Source organism: Crotalus tigris, unplaced genomic scaffold (genome assembly GCF_016545835.1).
Source record: "Crotalus tigris isolate CLP2741 ecotype Arizona unplaced genomic scaffold, ASM1654583v1 scf7180000018737.1251358, whole genome shotgun sequence".
NCBI lineage: Eukaryota > Metazoa > Chordata > Lepidosauria > Squamata > Viperidae > Crotalus > Crotalus tigris.
The window spans coordinates 1029471-1050628 of NW_024097176.1; the positions used below are offsets into that span (position 1 = coordinate 1029471).

A 21158-nucleotide genomic window follows, 5' to 3' on the forward strand; every position below is an offset into this window, starting at 1 on the left:
AAATGGTTAGGCAGTTAGGGGAATTGTAATTAACCCAGTTACACAATGCTACTTTGAGATAGACTGAATTAGGGTCAGGGAAACTGGATCAAGGAAACCAAGTACTAATCTCCATCCAAGCATGTTTTTTTTTTTAAGGAATGTTGGCTCTTTTATTTCACTTTAGCCTTGCCTGCTTCACAAAGCTACTATGGAGCTAAACAATACAACTGTTGCTGTGTCCAAATAAATGTGTCTCTCATATATTTTTATATAAATATAACATTTTTTGCATATAGTGCAGGAAAACACTAGGAATACCATCGTTCAATGGATCCTGCTTCTGAGGGGCCTTTAAGGCAGAGAGTGCCACCACAGAGAGTGCATTGAGATAGTACACAGTTCATTAAAGTGTGAGTGATTATGAATAAACACACCAAGTCCAGGAGAACTAGAAGCACATAACCACTTGATTTTGTCAGGGTTGAGTTTAATTCTTTCCAAAAGTCTCCAAGACTTTTGAGACATGACCTTGATAGAATTACCAACAGAACGGCATGCCCTCTGCCCCACCTTTAAAACAACCTAAACTAATGTAACCAAGGAAATATCCCTTCTCTGTTGAAGCACTTGCCCTCTAGAATTGTATCTTTCCCCCCCCACCCCCACTCAAAAAAAGTTGAAGTACCCTGTCCCTGCTAGCCTTTAAAAGGGTCTTGAAATCCTGACTCTTTCTCCAGGTGCAAGGAGAGAGAGGTATAAGACTTCTACGGAAATTATGTAAATGAGCTGGCTATGTTGGTCCCTGGATTATTAATTTGTCTCTCTTTTTTATTGTATTGTGTGTGGTTTTATTGTGTGCACCACTCGGAATCGTTATGAGTTGGGTGGCCTTATAAATAAGTAAGATAAGATCTGTTAGGAGAAAATGGGTGGGTCTGACACTCAGAGTCTTCCTCAGCAGAATGAGATGGAGGATTCTGACATGCAATTAACCAGCTTACCAAGGGAAACAATGCAGTTATATAATGGAGGCTAAAATGACCTAAAATTACCACTACCGGTAATCCTCAACTTACAACAGTTCATTTAGCGACCGTTGAAAGTTACTATGGCGCTGGAAAAAAACCTGGTTTATGGCTGTTTTTCTCTCTTACGACCATTGCAGCCTCCCCTTGGGCACGTGGGTCAAAACTCGGACACTTGGCAATTGGCAAATATTTATGATGGTTGTAGCATCCTGAGGTCATGCAATCACTTTCTGCGACCTTTTGACAAGCAAAGTCAGATTCGTTTAACAACCAAGTTACTACTGGAACAACTGCAGTATGCACAATGGTGGCAAGAAAGGATGGGAAATGGGAATAAAACTCACGTAGCAACATAAACTTTGGGTACAGTTGTGGTTGTAAGTTGAGGATGACCTGTACTACTATTTTCTATTTCAAAGCCAGACCTTGTTTGTAGCAGATGTGCAGACGCAGCCCCCAGAAACAATGTGAAGTGAGGCAAACGGGGCAACCCTTTGGCTTGGCTTTGCAGAAGAAGGATCTACACCACTTCATGAAGCAACTTCCCAGGTACCCTTTACCCAGTGGTGGGATTCAGATATGGGAACAACTGGTTCTCTGTGTGGATGCCGCTTCCGGAAGTCCATTCTGGGCCTGGGCAACAAAAAAATCAGCTACCGGCTCTGCTGAAGTGATGTGAACTGGCTGAATCCCACCATTGCCTTTACCCCCCAAAAGCCATTGAAGTAAAACAACTCTGTGATGCTTTGGGTCACACTAGCAAATATGCATGCTATATAAAATTAAGGAAACCTCATTCCCCTTCCCCCAGCCGTTCCTCTTTCCCTTCTACAACCCCACTATAGGAACACAGCAGAAAGCCCTTCTCAAAAAAAGATAATTTAATATGAGATTTCCTTTTCTTTTTCTTCATTCATGTAGAGACAGAAGATTAAACTTTGTTAACGTCATCACCCACACAAGATTTGCATTGCACATGGGTGGATGATACAAATAATATATAAACATAACCATATATATATATATTTATATACATATTCATACATATATAAAACCAAGGTGATTATGCTCACATTCCCTATATACAAAGCAGTCTAGAAACAGGAATTCTCTCCTATCCACGAAGAAAAATAATAAAGTGCAAGGATTCACCCCCTTTTCTACTTTGCCTATTCTGATTTTTGCCTTGGATTTTTTCAAACATACCTAACGTGCTAGATTGGTTTCAAGCAGATAACTGCAATGTGCAGTGATTAAAGGAGGGTTCAGAGGTCAATAGCTTCTGAGCCACTTGTTTAATCAGAGAAGCCTTCTAACCCGACAGCAAAGCATTTGCTTTGTTCATATAAAGCTGGAGGCTTAATCACTAAAATCTTTCCAATAGGAGAAATGTCAGACTTCTTGTGAATTTGGAGAGCTAAATTTGAAACTTCTTGACATGCTGATGGCCCAGACACTCGGGTTTCTGTGCAGTGCAGTTTTTACAGTTAATCCTTCAGGGGAAAAAATCTGATATTGTTGAATCCCAGCACTGATTTTGAAGCAAAGCTACTCACTTAAAAGGGGCTATACATTTTCATGACATTAAATGGCATTGGCAAAGGTGTTTGAGACTCTCTACCTGGATCAAGGGACCACGTATAAATAAGTTTTACAACCAGGGTTTTATTGGTGCTAGGCTGCCCTTTTCCCCATGGTGGGATTCTATGCACACGTTTTAAATCTGTGTTCCGTGAGCGGACCAATCCGTGGTGCCAATTACCCTATGAATCCTCTCTGACCATCTCGTCTCTTTTAGTGAGCAACAGAACACAGAGAGACACACACACCAGTGGCTAGAAGGATGTCACTGTCTCTCTTTCAAATGGCAATCAATGTACAATACAACTTGCAATGTGACATGACCTGAAGAGCAGACCCCCCCCCAAAGAGAAGGCATGGCGGGGACAAGGCAATGGACTATGGCTCAGATGCTTGGCTGTCAATCAGGATACAAAAGGAAGCCAGAGAAAGTGCTGTATTTATTGTTGTTGCCTCCATGGGCTTTGCCTCCATCCAGCTTGACGTAGACTTCGTCTCCTGAGTCCAGGTGGAGCACTACACTGTTGCTGGCGTAGTCATAATTCTGGTCCGCATCCTGAGCGATGGCGCTGGCTCGCACCTGCAAAGCACATCATGCCAAGAAGGAAGAGGGGTTCAGATCTCTGTCCTGTAAATTCCCCCACCACTGTCATTGCACAGTTCAACCCTCTTTTCCCTGCCATCAGGTTTTTATTTATAATTAAACCATACTAAAACCACCATAATACGGAGCCATGGAATTGCAATAGGATAGGTCTTATAATTCAATATCTAAGGCAGTGTTTCTCAACCTTGACAATTTTAAGGCATGTGGACTTCAATTCCCAGAATTCCACAGCCAGCAATGCTGGCTGTGGAATTTTGGGAGTTGAAGTCCACATGCCTTAAAATTGTCAAGGTTGAGAAACACTGATCTAAGGAAACTAACCATCTAACTGCTTCTGGTATGGCTGCGATGAGGTCATCCCAGGAGCCTTGAAATTTCCTGAGGGGACATTCCTGAACTATACGTGTCATAAGTTTGTTCCGGTGCACTGCAATGGCATTGTGGGCTCTTGGCCCACCTAAATTGCTTTGCCTTTGAGTTCTGGCAAGGCCTGCCCTGATTCTATTCAGGTGGCTCCATGTTTTGGGAGGCAACTGCATTCCTGGAAGTGGTTTTGTTGGATTTGTGTGATCTGTTTGCTAGTGGTTATTGCAAGTCTCCCATCTTAATTGCCATTCTTCATCTAGACTGTAAGACTGTAGTATGTTATTCCAAATTAGTTTCCTAGACTTAAGACTGGTGAGAAGTAGAGAGTCTAATATTTTATGTATTGGAAGATCTCTAGGAGCTGATGGCCTGTTTATCTTGCCTCGGCTTCTAGAGATGCTGCTAGGATATCAATCTTCATATGCAAGTCCTGTGAAGTGAACCCAGTGGTTCTTTCCTCCAGTGGCAAAGCCAGGGATCAGTAAGGCAGTGACATGTCCCAAATTTAAAGGATGCTCAAACAAACCCTAAAGTGTTTGAACAAGAACCTCAAAATGGTTCCTAAGTTGAAAAGTTAGAGCTAACAAAGTTCCAGAGCTACCCATTTGCATCAGATTACCTTATTCTGATCCTCCCTTGATATTAATCTCTGCCCTTGTCTCCTACTCATATCTATTTCATTTCCATCACAGCCTCCCCCTCCTTTGACTCCTTTTTATCTTCAAGCCAACTGTTTCTTAGGTTTTGCTCCTTGTTCATTCCTATTAATAATCATTTCCATCATGCATACATATTCTTTTTTCCCTTGATCAGCCCTTTGAAAAAAGAACACTGAATGTGACAGTAGAAGACATACAGTTTAACCTCTTTTCAGGGAAGTTTTTTTTTTTTTCACTTGTGCTTTTGCAACCCAGCTCTTTGTTAGAGTCTTCAATGTCTTCAGCAAGAGATTCTCTAATTTCTCCCAGCCTTCTTTTTCCCACCTCCTTCCCCAAGCTGGCTTTTTAAATCCCCTTCCCCATCTGTCTGCTTCTCCGCTTTCAGATCTTTGGGCTTTCCCTGGGCTTTCCCAATTTTATCCCTCTGTTAATCTGGCTCTCCTCTTTTTATTTTGACTGTTTCCTTCTTTCCCTCATATTTTCAATCCTTTCAGTTCATTTCCTAATTAAGCATTACTTACTTTGAAGAGGTATTGTGTATGGTTTATTTTAAAGTTTTCTTTCTGCTTCATCCAATCATCCTATTTATGACAAATCATAATAATGGAAAAGATGATACCCCAGTTTTTTGTACCTTTATGAACAAATTAGTTGGTACCTTTCGCTCCTCTGAGCAAAGTTGGAAACAGATGTGCTTTGGTTCATTTTGCTAATTCCAGGGCAATTCCTTAGTTAGCCTTTTTGCTTCTTTAGTTTAAACTGTTACATTTCTCTTGCAATAATCCAAAAGTCCAATACCAATGTCACATTAATAAGGTGAAAACACTTATCTTTTTTGCCTTTTCTATAATCAGCTTGACTATGCATGAGATTAACTGTTGGACTCCACATCCTCATGCCAATTTCTTTTTCTTGATCTCCTCTCTTGTGCCTTTTATTCTCCTCCTTCCTTATAACCAGTTTTATCATCACTTTCCAGTTCCCCAAATTTCATTCTCTGTACCTCCTCATGTGCACATTAGCCCACATTCACCATAACTGATCAATAGTCAAACCATTATGTGATCGATTTTCTTCCCTCCCCCAAAATTAATGCCATCTGCACCCCTAATTTCCATCATCCTGCATAACCTAATCTAGTCTTCTTAATGCTAAAAGAGATCATCGGTCCAATCATAAAAGTGTCATAGCAAGCATCTGAATGGATTCACATAATAATCCCCAGAGGAATCATATCTTTGTAGGGGCTAACCACATCTATGTAGGACTTTTTGTTATCTAACTCTCACTCTGTGTGCGTGCGTGCGTGCGTGCGTGTGTGTGTGTGTGTGTGTGTGTGAGAAAGAGAGAGAGAGAGAGAGAGAGAGAGACACAGAGAGAGAGAGAATGCCTTGATTCCTAGCACACTTGATTCCTAGTGTGTGCATGTGTGTCTTGATTCCTAGCAACTGCCTGGACAGGTCTATGTTGTTGTTTTGACAACATTTTTAGAAGTTCTTACCTTCTTCCTAGGGCTGAAATTGACTAGAACACCCAATCTCCCTTTTTCTAGCCTAATGCATTTAACCACTGTCCCAAACTGACTCTGCCAGTTACTGTCTGTTGAATTATGGTCAGAAACAACTATAATTTATTAGATAAATACAGCGGGGATTTTCCTTTTCCCTCCAGGCACTTATGCAGTGTATGTACAAACATACAATGAACAGTTGAAAAGCATGAGATGTTGAGAATGAACTTTATTCATTGGTTGCATCACCATCTACATATACTCCCTGCCCACCTTGTGGGTTTTAGGGAGCTATCCATGGTTCTGGAAAAGAATTTATGGGAATCTGCCACAAAAACAGATAAAGCCATAGAATAAACCACAAGTGTAGAGGTTTCTAGGACATGACTAAAATGATGGGAATATCCTTTTTTCCCATTCTCTGTACTGAAAGCATTTGTGAGTTTTAAAAAAAAACAAGATAATGACATTTTTCCATTCTTGGATCAAAGAAATATGCACACACACACACACACACACACACACAATACACACATAGAAATACACACAGTTCATATCAAAATCTTACAATGATCCAGAAATAATAATACAGGGTATGATACTGCACAAAAAGAGAAGTTAATGGCCATGGGAGAAAGAAATCTTATGACAATAAATATCAGATTAGTAAAGTTCATTGAGAAGTACTAAAATTGTTACAAACAGCATTTATAGGATCTCCCATGACTAAGAGATGATGTTCTACAAATAATACAAGACAGAGACTATTATGATAACATTAGCAGAGCCCAGCTCACCTATGTCAGAAACAGTTCAACTAATGTAACAATATTTTTATTCTTTGTTCATAACCCGAGCAACTAGTATGGAGAGGTATATTACTCTCGTGCTATTTATACTATATGAGCATGATGGTTAGTATTTATTGATATCTGTATACACCCTGATTTCACTGTAGTCCCTTTACAAAGATGTCCAAGCTTGTGGCCATTAATACACAAATCCAGAAATTATTTTTTAAACCCACAAAAACTCTAATATTAAAAATGTTCTAGGAAATGAATGCTTAGTGGGCAAAAAAAAAAAAAAAGATACTGGCTGATCTCAGGCTTTCGACTGAAGTGACTGTCCTTGGCATGGAGAGAAAATAATTACTTCCCTTTCAGTCTATAGCAAAACCTGCATACACAATAATAAGTGAATGGCTTCCCTTTCTTTCCAGGTCTATGCTTTCTTTCTTTCAGTTCCACTCTGGAGTCCAGAGAATTGGATTCAGGATAGAAAACTCATTAAGGCAAAGCTTAGGGTCTTGAATGATGGACTCCAGGCCTTCATCATCAACAACATCATCTTCATCATGCAATTATACATAGAGCCCTGATAAAGTCAAATTTAGGGTCTCTATTACAGAATGGAATCCCAGAGAAAAAGAGCAGTAAACCTAAAATTCTAATAATAGGTAATAGTGGCTCCCTGTCTAATTTTGCTAGCAGCTATGTAATTTAAAGACTCTTCTTTATGTACAGAGCATGTTTATACCATTGCATCATCATGTGATAAAGCAGGGGTGTCAAACTCGCAATGTCACATAACATGTCGTGACTTTTTTTCCATTGCTGGCAATGGGGTGGGCGCAATTTCGACAGGACGCATCCAGCCCGCGGCTGGCAATTTGACACCCGTGTGATAAAGGGTTAGATTTGTTTAGATCAGTAGTTCTCAACCTGTGGGTCGGGACCCCATTTGGGGTCGAATGACCATTTCACAGGGGTCGCCAAACAAAGCAGTCCGCCATTTTTTTCCCTTTTCCTTAGTTGTGCTACTCCCTTTTATTCTATTGGCTTTTGAAAGCCAATAGAATAGACTCTCTTGAATGGAGTCTAATTCTATTGGCTTTCAAAAGCCAATAGGAATTGTCCAGGCTGTCTCTGCCCTGCTGAGCCCGCCAAAAGTCCCATTCTGCAAACGGTGCTGCACCAGTTGAGTAGTCCTCAACTTACGACCTGTTGGGGTCGCGGCATTAAAAAGGTTGAGAACCACTGGTTTAGATTCTTTTATATGAAGGTGTATTTTTGTTTAACCAAAGCAGTATAAAACATTTGTAGTTAATAAATAAGCAAGTAAACAAGTACCTTTGCCACAAATGTTCAACTTATTGGAGAAATATATGGGGCCCTTTCTAAAAGGAGAAACACTGGACTTCTGGGGAAGAAAGGGTGAACTGAAAATGGCTCCTTTAAAAATGGAGCTGCAGACTCATTATTCAAGAGCTAGCAAGCAGATCAGCTCTTTGAAATTCCTGTCCAGACAAGGATCACTCACAACTGTACAGACAGTTGCTCCTCATGAGGACACTGTGGAATAGAAGCCGTAGGTGCTCTTAAGAAGTTGTGGGTTTTTAAGAACAGATTGGACAAGCATTTGTCTGAAATGGTATAGGGTTTCCTGCTTGAACAGGGGTTGAACTAGAAGACCTCCAAAGTCCCTTCCAGCTCTATCATTCTTTTATTCTTACAGATATCTCCAATGGGTTTAGAGCTCTTGGAGACAAGGGAATACCTTCTCCACCCAAATTGTGGTCAGAGCCTTAATGGACACTGACTTAACGTATTTCCTTTCTAATCACATTTGGAAATTGCTTATTGATTGTTTTCCAGATATTATGAATCTTTATAACAACAAATTAATTTTAACACTTGATGAGTTTCCTTTAGTCCTTAGTGAAAGCTTAAAATGCAAGTTTAAGGACTTTTTTTTTTTAATAAACAGCAAAGCGGTGATTAGAACTTTGATTTTGGAAAGTTAAGAACTGACTAAGGATCCAGAAGGATTTGGAAGAAGAATTTGTTTTGAAATTAAATATAACAATCCTTCCCATGGGAAAACGCTGTTGTTTTGAATTCTAAGAATGGATACCGAAAGTTGGAACTATACTGAAGATTATATTTAAAGGAAAAGAACACTTAAATTTGATTTACTAATGCACAGCAAAGCAAAATAATTTAACATTGGGGGATATTTCTGAACAAAAGATCCGGAAGTTCATTTTAAGAGTGTCTGCCACTATACATAGATTATAATGGAAGATGATATGGAAGATGAACTAGTTTTGTAAGTGGATTTTAAAAAGATGGGCTACAAGAAATATATGAAAAGATTCTACACAGGATAAGCAAATGAAACAGAATGATGTCATAGTAATTAAAAGGGATATATACAAATAACAAACCAAAAGATTGATCTGGATAACTTTTCCATATTGGATTTACAAAAAAGACTTGTTAAATTCTTTAAGAATTTTGTGAGATGGTATAAAGAAAAAAAATTAAAAGAAATCAAATTCAAGGATATTATTTGAAATGTTTAAATATTATGTTCATTAAAAGTAAAAGGAAGGAATTATATTTGGTTTATTTGATCAAGGTTAAAATAAATATGTTGGTCTCTCTGGTAATCTTTAATGGACTTTTGCTGACATCTGAACTGAACAAAAAGGCTTTAAGGATTTGTTTATAGATAAGAGATGAGATATTGAGAAGAGATCATTTGTGGTATTTTTAAGAGAAGGTGCTAAGTTCTTAAAATTGTTTATACTGTGATGAAGGGGGGAAATATTTCTTTATATATATATTTTCTCTTCCTTCACTATAGATTCTTATTTTTTTCTTTCAATTCTATTTTTTTCTTTTTTTCTGCACTTCCTATTTTTTTATTCTTTTAGTTTTTCAGTTTGTATCTTTAATTGTCATTATTATACAAAAATAAAAGCCATAGTATCAGCCTATCTCTCCACACATTATCCACCCACACTCCTCTACAAACAGTAGTAAATGAACAGTCTCTCTCAATTCAGCATTCTCATAGGGTTGCTGTGATGGAAGTAAAATGGAGAAACCCATGTACTATAATTGAATTACAAGAAAAAAGGCAGAACATTAAACAAATAGGGATTGCCAACGTCCCAATTGTGATTGATCTCACAACTAGGGACATGGCACAGTAAAGCCATAGACATCTTATAATCATTGTACTCTCTGCAGGAACTGTAAAGAGGATTATGTTTATGTTACTATGTTACTCCTAAATGTTACTCCTGGAATAAGATATATCCATTAATGAATGGCTATATTCTTGGGGTAAGTGTAACATCTGCTCCAGATTTTGTGGATTCTTGACTGGATATGTAACTGCCTGTTAAATAAAGAATTGTCTTTATTGTCTTTATATTCCTCCTTCCGTTATATATTCAAGATGGACAGTATTTAATATTTATTTGCTATGTATATGTAGGAGTGTGGGTCTATACATATGTTGTACATAGTATGTTTAGGTATGTGTCATGTATGTGTTTCACTTTGAGAGCGGGCAACTAAATTTCACTTTTGATGTGTGCCGTTGTGCCCACAGTAAAAAAAAATGACAATAAAGGTTATCTTATCTTGTCAAGTGGCATCAAGAAATATCTCACCTCCCTTCCAATCCCCCACCCCCCCCTAACCCCCCCCCAAATCCTGCTCTCTTGTTTGCCATTGCATGCAAGTCAATAAACAATAAACATTCATTGATAAAAACATCCCTAAGTCTTAAGTGCCACATTTTGCTGGAAAGGGATTCTCTGCTAAAGGATCGTTCCCTTTCCTGATATGAATATGCCTCCATCCTCAACTTAGAGGTAAGATCTGAACAAGCAAACATCTCTATGAAAGAGCCTAAATGACTTTTTCTACTGATCAGTTTGACTGCTTTCCATCCAGTCTTGAATCAGCAGAAATTACTTCTGCTTCAGAGTTTCTGCTGTCAGTTCCTATCCTCTATTAACATCTCTGACATCTCTCCAAGGTAACGTGTGTCAGAGCCTTACAGAGCCTTGGTCCTCTCTTTGGACAATGTTTGCAGTGGGGAAAGAGTACTTCAGCATTTATTTGGTTAAGCCTGATTCATCATGGGCCTTTTTTCTTGTAATTCAAGACAAGATGAAGGCAATGACTGCAGAATACTTCAGGGGGGATAAAAGATGTTTGCTACGGTGTGCCTCAATTACGGGCAAACAGAGAAAACCCCTTTCTCTAAATTCACAAATATAAATGTCAGAAGTGGAAAGAAAGATGTGTGTAATTATAATGCAGATATAAAAATTATTCTATAATTTTTATTGGAAGTTCTAAAAAGTTGGAAGAAATTTCCAATTTTTCCTGGTCCAAATCCTGATGAAGTCGGAAAGCCACTAGTACTACAATGCTCCCCTTGCTTAAAAAACCCCATTTTTCTAAAGCGAAGTCTCCCTACTCCTATTCTGGAAAGAAGCCCCTAGATGGTGAGTTAGGCACTTGCTCTCCTTGAACTGAAATTGTCCCGCCAGGTAGTATCCCTCATTCCATTGGAAGGAGATCCTGACATTTAAAGAAAAGAATGGAAACTTGGCCTTCAAAGATGACATTTAGAACAGGAAGAAGGGACTCAATTAATCACCTGAAGGAAGAAAAGCTGCATACACACACACCATAAAAATGATTTCTTGAGGATCTAACTACATGTGACATTTAACACATAAGTAAAATACTTGGATAAAACTGCAAGACTGTGGGGACACCTGTAAATAAAGTCACCCATTCAGAAGGATAAATAAGGGAAGAAAGTTGACCTCTCCTTTCAGCTACCTTAATCTTCAAATTATAAGGAGCCACATTGTGAATTCTCAAGATCTGGGTCCACCTTCCAGTTCATTGGTGATTTGGGAGTCTCTTGAGTCAAAAACTCCCCATCAACAATGGCCAAATTTTCTACTTTTGGAATCTTACGGATTCCCTTTTTAGACCAAGAGTTCTGGCAGCCTTTTCACATATGCAGACTAGCTTTTCAAGTACTGATTTTTTTTAAAAAAAAAATGTTTTGGAATAGAAACGGAGATTGAAACCCAGTTCTGCTGCACCTCTGCCAAGAAGCTCCAAAGCGGATTTCATATTTGCACGTGGCTGATTTTTTCCCCTTTTCCCCACCCAATAAGTGTCCGATCTCAGGTTCTGCCAGGCGAGAGGATCTGTCCTTACCTGCCTCTCTTTAGCACGTGGTGACTCAACCCCGGAGCCACGCCCCGGCCCAACAGGGCCCGCCTAGGGTTGCACCCACCTGCCCGTTCTTGCAGAGGTCTGCCCACATGCTGGTGCCGTCACCGCCGCGCATGAGGATGTGGTAGGTGAAGAAGTAGATGCCGCGCACCTGGCAGGTGAACTTCCCCGTGCTGGGCTCGTAGTGGTTCCCCAAGTTGGTCACCACGTCGTCGAATTTGAGCACTTCGTAGCCCTCGTGGGGGCTCTTCAGGCCCACGTAGAAGGCGATCCGGGGGCCGCTGAAGACCGCGCTCAGCGCGCCGGTTACCTCGCCTCCCGGCGGCGGGCTGCTACTACCACTCACGCCCGACCCGGCTACTCCCACTGTAGTCGCTGCTCCGGGAGGTCCGATTCGGGACATCGACAGGCCCGGGAGTCCAGGCTTCCCCGAATCCCCTCTCTCTCCAGGGGGACCCCTCGGGCCCGGTGGGCCCGGCTCCCCAGGCGCCCCCCTTGGCCCCGGCTTGCCCGGCCGGCCGGCATCCCCCTTGGGACCCTGCAAGAAGGGCGGCAGGGGGGAGGGCGGATGGGCGCTCAGCTCCTGCAGGGCCTCCAGCGCGGCGGTGCTCCCGGGACGGCCGGAGGGCCCGGCGGCCACGCTGCCGGCGCTGTAGGGGTCGCAGATCATGCGGCAGGTGCCCATCATCTCGTAGTGAGCGCGGGCGGCGGAGGGCTCCCGCAGCAGGAGGGGAAGGGCGATGAGCAGGACGAGGCCCATGGCCAGGGCGATCCCGACGGCGGCGACCAGACGCTTCCTCCTCTGCCAGAACCGGGCCACGAGCGCCAACAGGTCTCCCTTGTCAGGCGAGGGAATGGTGGCTCCCTTGGACGGCGATTCTGCCTGCGGGGGGGGGGTGGAGAGAGGCAGAGAAAGGGAAAGGGTCACGAAAGAAGCCTCACTTTCCACCCGGGCTCAGGTGGGGGGGGGGAGAGGGGAGAAGGCAGGAGGCGGCGATGCCGTCCATCCTTCCAGATGAGAGGAGAACCGGGACGGGCTGACACCAAAGCAGCCGAGCCGAGGCCAGCTCCCTCTTCCCCCTCCTCCTTCCGCCCCAGCTCTCACCCTCCTCTTCCTCCTCTTCTTCTTGCCGGCTTGCTTCCCTTGAATCTTTCCCCGGGGTTGCGGACCGGACTCACGCAGGCGCTCCCCGGACCGGTCCCAGCATCCAGTCGCGCCGCCTTCCAGCTCCAGCGGACTGGCGAGCTCCCCGGCAGGCGAAGCGGCGCAGCGACGCTCCCGCTCGGCCGGTTCTTTAGATCCTCCTCCTCCTCCCCCCACCCCCAACCCACCCCCACCCCGCCACTTTGCACGGCCGCCAGAACACCACGTCCCCCCCTCCCTTCTGCTTCAATAAGGAGCCAACGGGAGAGAGCCCCCTTTGGCCTCCTCCGAGGCTTTGCGCTCCTCCGGGTTCCCTCTGGGATCCCCCAGAAGTTCCCTCCGCCCCCGGAGAGGCTTCGTCCTCCCTTGGCCGGCGGCGAGGCGCTCGTCGTCCAGGGCTTCGCGCCGACGGCCTTTCCCGTCTCTCTCTCTCTCTCTCTCTCTCTCTCTCTCTCTCTCTCTCTCTCTCTCTCTCTCTCCCTCCCTCCCTCCGTCCCTCCCCCTCTCTCTCTTTCTCTCCCTCCCTCCCTCCCTCCATCTCTCTCTCCCTCCCTCTCTCCCCCTCCCTCCCTCTCTCTCTCCCTCTCTCTCTCTCTCTCCCTCCCTCCCTCTCCCTCCCTCCCTCCATCTCTCTTTCCCTCCCTCTCTCCCCCTCCCTCCCTCCCTCCCTCCCTCTTCTCTCTCTCTCTCTCTCTCTCTCCCTCTCTCTCTCTCTCTCCTCTCCCCCCTCCCTCCCTCTCTCTCTCTCTCTCTCTCTCTCACACACTCACTCATTCACTTCGCGCCCGCCTGCCAAAAGCTGGCCCGGCCACCCTCGCGGGGCCACGACTCTCCAACCCGGGAAGGGGGAGTCCCATGGAGCGGGATGGAGGGCAGGATGGAGACGTTCCCGTCAGCCTTCCTTCTCCCCAAGGGAAGGAGAGCCCGGGGCTGCTTGCGGGAACGGCTGCTTTCTTCCTTCTTGAGCCGTTCCGGGAACTTTGGGCCTTTTCTTTTCTTTCTCTGGCTTCTCCGTTCACTTCTTCTTCTCCTCCTCCCCCCCCCCGCCCCAAGTTGCCTCACCTCAACCGGCTCGCTCTCTTCCTCGCGCTCTCCCGCTCCCTCTTTCTCCGCGCGCGAGGTAAACGGGCTGGACTTGCAAAGAGCGCATCGTCCTAAGGCTGCTTTTCTCTGAACGCCGCCCTGGATCTGCAGGAAGATTTGCTGAGCGGGGTTGGGGGGGGGGGAAAGACCGGCTGTCCTGGGGAGCTCCGAACCTGCCCCCTTTTGTGGCCGCAACGTCTCTTCTTCGCTCTACCGACTTCGACGGAGCTTTATTTCCGGCTAACCCGCTCTTGACTGGCCTTATTTTAGCCTCGCCTGTTGCGCAAAAAGGCAGCCGTGGGGGGTCGGTCTGAAGCTGGGAGCGTCGCGCCAGCGCCAGAAATTGATTCGTCCCCAAACCCTGTAGCTGAAGCCTAACGAGGAACCGCCTATAATCCGTTTACCTGTAAGGAAGCTTCTCTGAATTCATTGCGGCATGCATCTGAACAGAAATGCGTAAAATTGCACCCCGAGTTAAAAAAACCCAAGTGCCAAAACAATTTCAGGACTTACCAGGACTGCAGTGCCTCTGGTACCCGGGAACCAGAGAGTTTAGGTAGCTCCTCAGCCAAGTCTTTCTCTCCCTACACTGCTGGAATAACTAATTGCCAACTCTCAGCATGTTTAGCAGGTCGCCCCCTCAGCAGAGCCACCAGGACCAGTGTGTTTGTGTTGTGGCATGGCTGGCTTTAGGCAAAAGCCAACTTTGTGCCACAAGTGAGAAGCATGCAGCTCTTAGGTAGGTAGGTAGGTAGGTAGGTAGGTAGGTAGGTAGGTAGATAGATAGATAGATAGATAGATAGATAGATAGATAGATAGATAGATAGATAGATAGATAGATAGATAGGAGGATGGATGGATGGACAATAACAGAAGGAAAAAATGATCATTTGATGATGGAGAAGCTTAGTGCTGAAGGAACACGAGTATGTCCCTGTTCATTCCTCTACCCCTGTTGCTTTGGGGAATTAAATTTATTTGCTCTCTGTATCACTGCCTCCCTCCTCCCATATGTGATTAATCAGCAGCAGGCAGCTTCGTTTTGCAGCATATTTTTACAGCTGCTGCAGCAGTTCAATTTAAAATGCAATGCAATGACAGAAATTGCTGCCAAGGATCCTCTTGGCCATTGGTACCCTAGAAGTCTGGTTACAATTACTTGACTTCTCTACGTGGGTGAAACAGCTTAGATCCAAGGAATGAAACTTCACAGGTGCAAATAACCTCTTACTGCTGTGCTGAAATTATCATGCAAACAAGAAATGGTCCCCATAGCACATTTCTCCATATAGTTGCATACATACATTGAGACAATCTTGTTCCAGTGCAAATAAATTATATAGAAAAGTTTCATGTCTCCTCCAGCTTTTTCTTCTACCTTTATTTATGATTTATCCCTTTGTTGATTGTATGTACACTGAGAGCTTATGCACCTTTTGTGTCCAATCACACTTGGCCAATAAAGCTATTCTATTCTGTTCTATTCTATTCTATTCTATTCTGTTCTGTTCTGTTCTGCTCTGCTCTACTCTACTCTACTCTACCCTGTTCTGTTCTGTTCTGTTCTGTTCTGTTCTGTTCTAGACCTTATGGACCTACCTCTTCCTTATTATGAACATTAATAACCTAGGATGTAGCATAATGTATATATTACTTTTAATTATTTTAATTTAAAAAGTTGTCGTGGGGAAAATAAACGGCGGTGTGTTGGGTATGTTTGTTGCCTTGAGTTACTGGTAAAAATAATATAGGTGGAATACAAATAAGCAAACAAAATTACATGCAAAGTATAACATAAGAACACATGACATGTTCCCTTCTGTTGAAGAAAGCTGTTTTTACATTTGATGCTCAGGAATTTAGTAGTCTTCCAACAGGAAGAGGAACCACATTGGCACAGGACTACTACTACTACTACTACTACTACTACTACTACTACTACTACTACTATTATTATTATTATTATTATTATTATTATTATTATTTTATTGTCACTTTGAAAGTACACCAATCGGCATACATAAAAATGAAATTTCATTGCATACAGCTCTCAAAGGGTCACCACCTCCGATATACACTCCTTGTTCATGGCCAGCTCAAATTTCAGATCTACAGATGTCCTGTTGCTTGGAAATATAAGAACTTAATGATTTAGTAATTAAATTATTCAAGTTCTTCATTTTATTTTAGATATTTATCTGAGAAAAGTGTCTAGATAAAGTCAGTCCCTGCTCTTAGGCTTACCATCTAAGACAGTGGTTCTCAACCTGTGGGTCGGGACCCCATTTGGGGTCAAACGACCATTTCACGGGGGTCGCCAAACAAGGCTGTCCGCCATTTTTTCCCCCTTTTCCTTAGCTGTGCTACTCCCTTTTATTCTATTGGCTTTTGAAAGCCAATAGAATAGACTCTCTTGAATAGAGTCTAATTCTATTGGCTTTCAAAAGCCAATGGGAATTGTCCAGATTGTCTCTGCCCTGCTGAGCCCACCAAAAGTCCCATTCTGCAAACGGTGCTGCACCAGTTGAGTAGTCCTTGACTTATGACTGGTTGAGTAGTCCTCAACTTACGACTGGTTGGGGGTCGCAGCATTAAAAAGGTTGAGAACCACTGGTCTAAGAAGACATTATTCAAAAGGGGGGGAGATGAGTGGGGAAAAGAAAATAAGAAAAGCAGTAATTAATAATATGTAGGAATTATAAAATATTTGTACTATTATATGAGTCTGAGGATACTTTTCTAATGACAAACAATCAGCCCTTTTATCACAATAGCTGGAATGGATACAAATCCAGGGGAGACAACCTACAGCAACCAAATACTAGCCAAGATTGACCCTGCTGGGATTCCAAGAATAGACAAGCTTGGACCTTGAAAATGTCAAAGTCCTGTGTCAAATGTCCAGTTGTGACTGATGTTAGAAGGTGCTGAGCCTAAATTTGGATGCCAGCTTGTTACTTTCACCTGAAAGGTTTGTTAGCATTTCATCTCTGTTATTAAACTTCTCCCTTTTTTATTGTCAATAGCTTATCCTGTTTCACTGTGCTGTTCATTGTATATGCTGTTTTGGGCTTTGCCACCAAATATAACATATTTAATATTCAGAGAGCAGAGGCATCGAAACCTATTGAGTGAAGTGACCCTGATACACAGAAACTGAGTAGGCATGACAAGGCACAGCCAGGCAGCAATGACTAACACTAGCATTTTTTCCCCCAACGTTGGTCCTTTATATATTCAATCGTAGCCAGTGCCTTGCAAAACAATTCTCCTGGGTATTTTTCCTACAACATCAAGGAGTGAATGCAAATGTCTCATCTGTCATTGCACATGCCTCTCTCCATAGTCTCCCTGGCTTTCCATGACGAGGGAACTTTTGGCTGTAGCATTTGCCAGTTGGAAAAAAAAATGTGGGCAGGAAATTCAAAGAGACTTCAAGGAGATCCCAGCAGTAGCCTTCTTAGTGACCTCCCACTATTCCATGCAGGGAAATGCAAGTGAAATTTTCAAGCACCCCTAGAAGAAGATAGCCACAGAAACCTCTTTCTCAAGGGAGGAAACATCTGAGAAATGATGATTTCCACAGTATCAAACAGTCAAGTGAGTTGAAGATGCAACTTCCCTGATTATGATAGAATACAGCTTGCTTTCCTAATCAACAAGCAGCAGGAGAGAGGCTCCGCGAAAGGCCTCCTTCCACCTTTTAATTAATTTTTAATATTGTTTTAATCATTCTTGCCCTTTGTAAGTTTTAATTTTTATATACTGTTTTTATGTTTTAATATCTTATTGTACTCCACCAGAGTCCCTCTGTGATAGATAGATAGATAGGTAGGTAGGTAGGTAGGTAGGTAGGTAGGTAGGTAGATAGATAGATAGATAGATAGATAGATAGATAGATAGATAGATAGATAGATAGATAGATGTTAGAGACAAAAGAGAAAGGGGATGGATGATAGAGATGATAGAGATGATAGATAGATAGATAGAAAGAGAAAGAAAGAAAGTGTCAACACTGCTAATATTGAATATTCTTGCTTTGACAAAATATGCAGAACTGTCTGGTACTTTTAGAGTTAATTCAGATGAGAATGAGAGAGGAGAGAAAAGCACACAGAAAGGGAATGGAAGTGAATCTTTGCCCTCCAGGCTAATTGGAAGATGTGAATCATGACCCCAAAATAGGGGAGGGGAAATGCCTGGAATGTCATGTGCGAAGGAAGGGAAATTCAGATCTTGGCATTCTCCATGCTGTGCTGACACTCCTTTACACTAATAAAGGCTTTTTAGGTTAAACGATGCCTGAAAGTTCTTTGAAGTGTTTCATTAGTCAGACACATGACAGAAAGAAAGAAAGAAAGAAAGAAAGAAAGAAAGAAAGAAAGAAAGAAAGAAAGAAAGAAAGATAGTTATGATAGATAGATAGATAGATAGATAGATAGATAGATAGATAGATAAAGAGAATTTGATTTAATTTATTATTTATTTTCTGTTTAAATATTTCGTGATTCTTTTAAATAAAAAATCTAAAACAAAACATTTGCTATGTTGAATTAGCTGAACATGTGCAGAAGTTGAACACATGCACACAGGCCTTTCAAAAATGTTGCCTCCCCAAGTTTGATCTCCAAGGTTTGAAACAGGGTTAGAGCTAGAATTAGGGTGAGAAGAAGTGTTGGTCAGCAGCACCAGAGGAAGGATTTGCAAAAGAGAATCAATAAGTGTGGGAGTTTAGATAGTTTGTCATGAATGCAGTTCCCCCTTGTATATTATTTACATTATTAAGCTTGGGAACATACCGGTACTTATGGCACACTTAGATTTGATGATTTGTTTCTTGTTTTCCTGCAAAATTATAGAGTAAGGCTTGGTATTTAGCTAAGTTGTCTGCTTTTGTCAGATTTGTCACGTTTCGTGCCTGAAAAAAAGCAAAAAAGAATTCTAAATTAAGGGTAGCATTAAAAGGCATTCAAGTCTTTGAATCTCCTAGTTGATGATGAAGTTTGACAATTTCCTGTTTGTCCAAGAACTGGAAATCTTCACTCAGATATACGTGTTCATCAATTAACTTCACCATCAACACAAACCAGGTCAGATGATAAAATGACATCTAATAATTTCATGGCTGAACGTATTGTATTTCCAAATGTGTATAGCAATGTGGCATTGTGATACAATGGCTGCATTAAGTCATTTCATCACTAGTCATAGCATCTTTTGGCATCAAGAGCCATGGTGATGCAGCGGTTAGAATGTAGTATTGCTGGCTAATTCTGCTGACTACCAGGAGTTCAATCCTGATTGGCTCAAGATTGACTCAGCCTTCCATCCTTCCGAGGTCGGTAAAATGAGGACCCAGATTGTTGGGGGCATTATCTGAATCTGTAAACTGCTTAGAGAGGGCTATAAAGCACTATGAAGTGGTATATAAGTCTATTGCTATCATCTTGTCATCATTGTGCTGATAAAACTATAATAAGAACAAGCTTTGGATCCTCTTAATGATGTCTGAATTATGCTACAAATCATAAAAAAGCTTGTCTAGTTAGGAAGAGTACTGTTAAATCAAAATCTTTGAAGGCTCAAATTCTAGGTGCAATTATGATATTTTGAAACAAGATTCCTAACGTTCTGGTTAAACAGAACTTGGTCAAAAATCTCTTTTTGATGTGTCTGCCTGAGCCTCCTATGATCCACTCTTAGACAATCCTGAAAAATGGAAATAATTGATTCGCTAGATGTGAAGGGAGCAGGGGATGATGGATGGTGATGATGGGAGCACAGTTCCATTTGTCCCCATTTTTGTGCTGAAAAGAAATCAATCTGCTAATTGTTTTGATTTTTTTAACGATTCTAAATGTAGGTTCATACATAATCAAAGGAGAGCAAAATGCCTGAAGATTGGACAAGTTTAGAGCTGGATATAAACAGCATTCAAATCCATACTTATTCAAGCAGCACTCTAATACCACAGAAGTTCCTTGAAAAATAGCAGTTTCTTTCCTTATTTCTGTTAAGAGTTTCTACTTTGATTTTTCCAATAATTTACTATATGAAAGTTAGCTTATACTCTGTAAGGGTATAATGTCCTCCCACCCCGCTTTTAATGAGTATCTATGAACAAAAACACATTGTCTATATTTTCCAAGTAGCACGAATAAACTTGTTTGCAAAGGAGTTTTGTGTTCCTATTATGTTGTCCTGTCCATGTTTCCTTGGCCAATATGGAAAGTTATATATTTCAAGGGTTTGCTTCCAAATAATCATATATAAAATTACAACCTTCCTGAAATTCCCAGCTACAGTCAGATCACAGACAAAACAATATACTGCCAAGTCCTCGCAGAAAATCTGCCAAGACAAAGGATTGCATTTGTAAATAATGCAGTCAAATGATCAAGGTAACAATTAAGCAAAGATGCAAAAGAAGGGTTTTTTGACCCTTTGAGGGCCAGGGGGCACCGTATGAATTTGGAGAGGGTATCATGGGGATTGTTAAAAAAAAATGGCTACCCTGGGAAAGGGTTCACTGTTTCAGAAAATCCATGCGTGGGTGGATGGTCCTCAAAAAAAAAGTTCCATTTTCAGAAGGCAATTTGTGAGGTTGATTTCCAGGAACTTAAGGAGAAGAAAGAGATGGGGTTTGAAGTCCGAAGCCATAGAATCTATTTTAAGATGACCAACTTTTTTACGATGAAAAGGAGGACACAAATAAATTGAAGAAAAAAATATCGTAAATAAAAGAAACATTTTATTCATTGCAACAATAATGCAGAAAACTTATATGTGCAAAGTTTGCCGCCCGGGTGTTTTGGCGTTTTCAGCAGCAATTCCTATTGGCTTTCAAAAGCCAATAGGGGGAGTAGCACAGCTCATGCAAAAGTTGAAAAAAAAACATCAAAAAAAGGTGCCAGAACGCCATTCTGAGCGTTCTATGAGAGAGAAAAAAGCCCTGCAGATTAGTCTTCAAATATCAAAAAGGAGGACATGTAGGAGGACACTTTTCAAGGGAGGACAGAACTTACAAAAGGAGGACTGTCCTCCCTAAAGGAGGACGGTTGGTCACCTTATCTTTTTTGCTTCCTTTCTATTTTGATTTTACAAAATGCTAACTGAGAAGGGAGTATAACAAA

At 42.0% G+C, this 21158-nt stretch overlaps 1 protein-coding gene across 3 annotated transcripts; it reads right to left on the reverse strand.

Annotated features, from left to right (window-relative positions):
- Positions 1–1813: 1813 nt before the first annotated feature.
- Positions 1814–15498, reverse strand: C1QL2 (complement C1q like 2). 3 transcript variants are annotated; one of them, XM_039355724.1, is made up of 3 exons: positions 14539–15498; positions 11860–12681; positions 1814–3171 (listed from the first exon to the last, which is right to left on the reverse strand). In XM_039355724.1, exons 2-3 carry the CDS (start codon positions 12556–12558, stop codon positions 2992–2994), a joined length of 879 nt encoding a protein of 292 aa, XP_039211658.1. In that variant the 5' UTR covers positions 12559–12681; positions 14539–15498; the 3' UTR covers positions 1814–2991. The 3 variants fall into 3 exon arrangements, with proteins under 3 accessions (XP_039211658.1, XP_039211659.1, XP_039211657.1); XM_039355725.1 differs by lacking the exon at positions 14539–15498 and adding an exon at positions 14005–14131; XM_039355723.1 differs by lacking the exon at positions 14539–15498 and adding an exon at positions 12904–13056.
- Between the last annotated feature and the right edge of the window lie 5660 nt (positions 15499–21158).

Bases quoted from the DNA above. Each gene is read 5' to 3' on its own strand.
- C1QL2 (XM_039355724.1), bottom strand. From the start codon at position 12,558: ATGGGCCTCGTCCTGCTCATCGCCCTTCCCCTCCTGCTGCGGGAGCCC. The intron at 3,172-11,859 runs GTGGGTGCAACC...TGTGCTTTGCAG, and splicing joins ACCTCTGCAAGAACGGGCAG to GTGCGAGCCAGCGCCATCGC.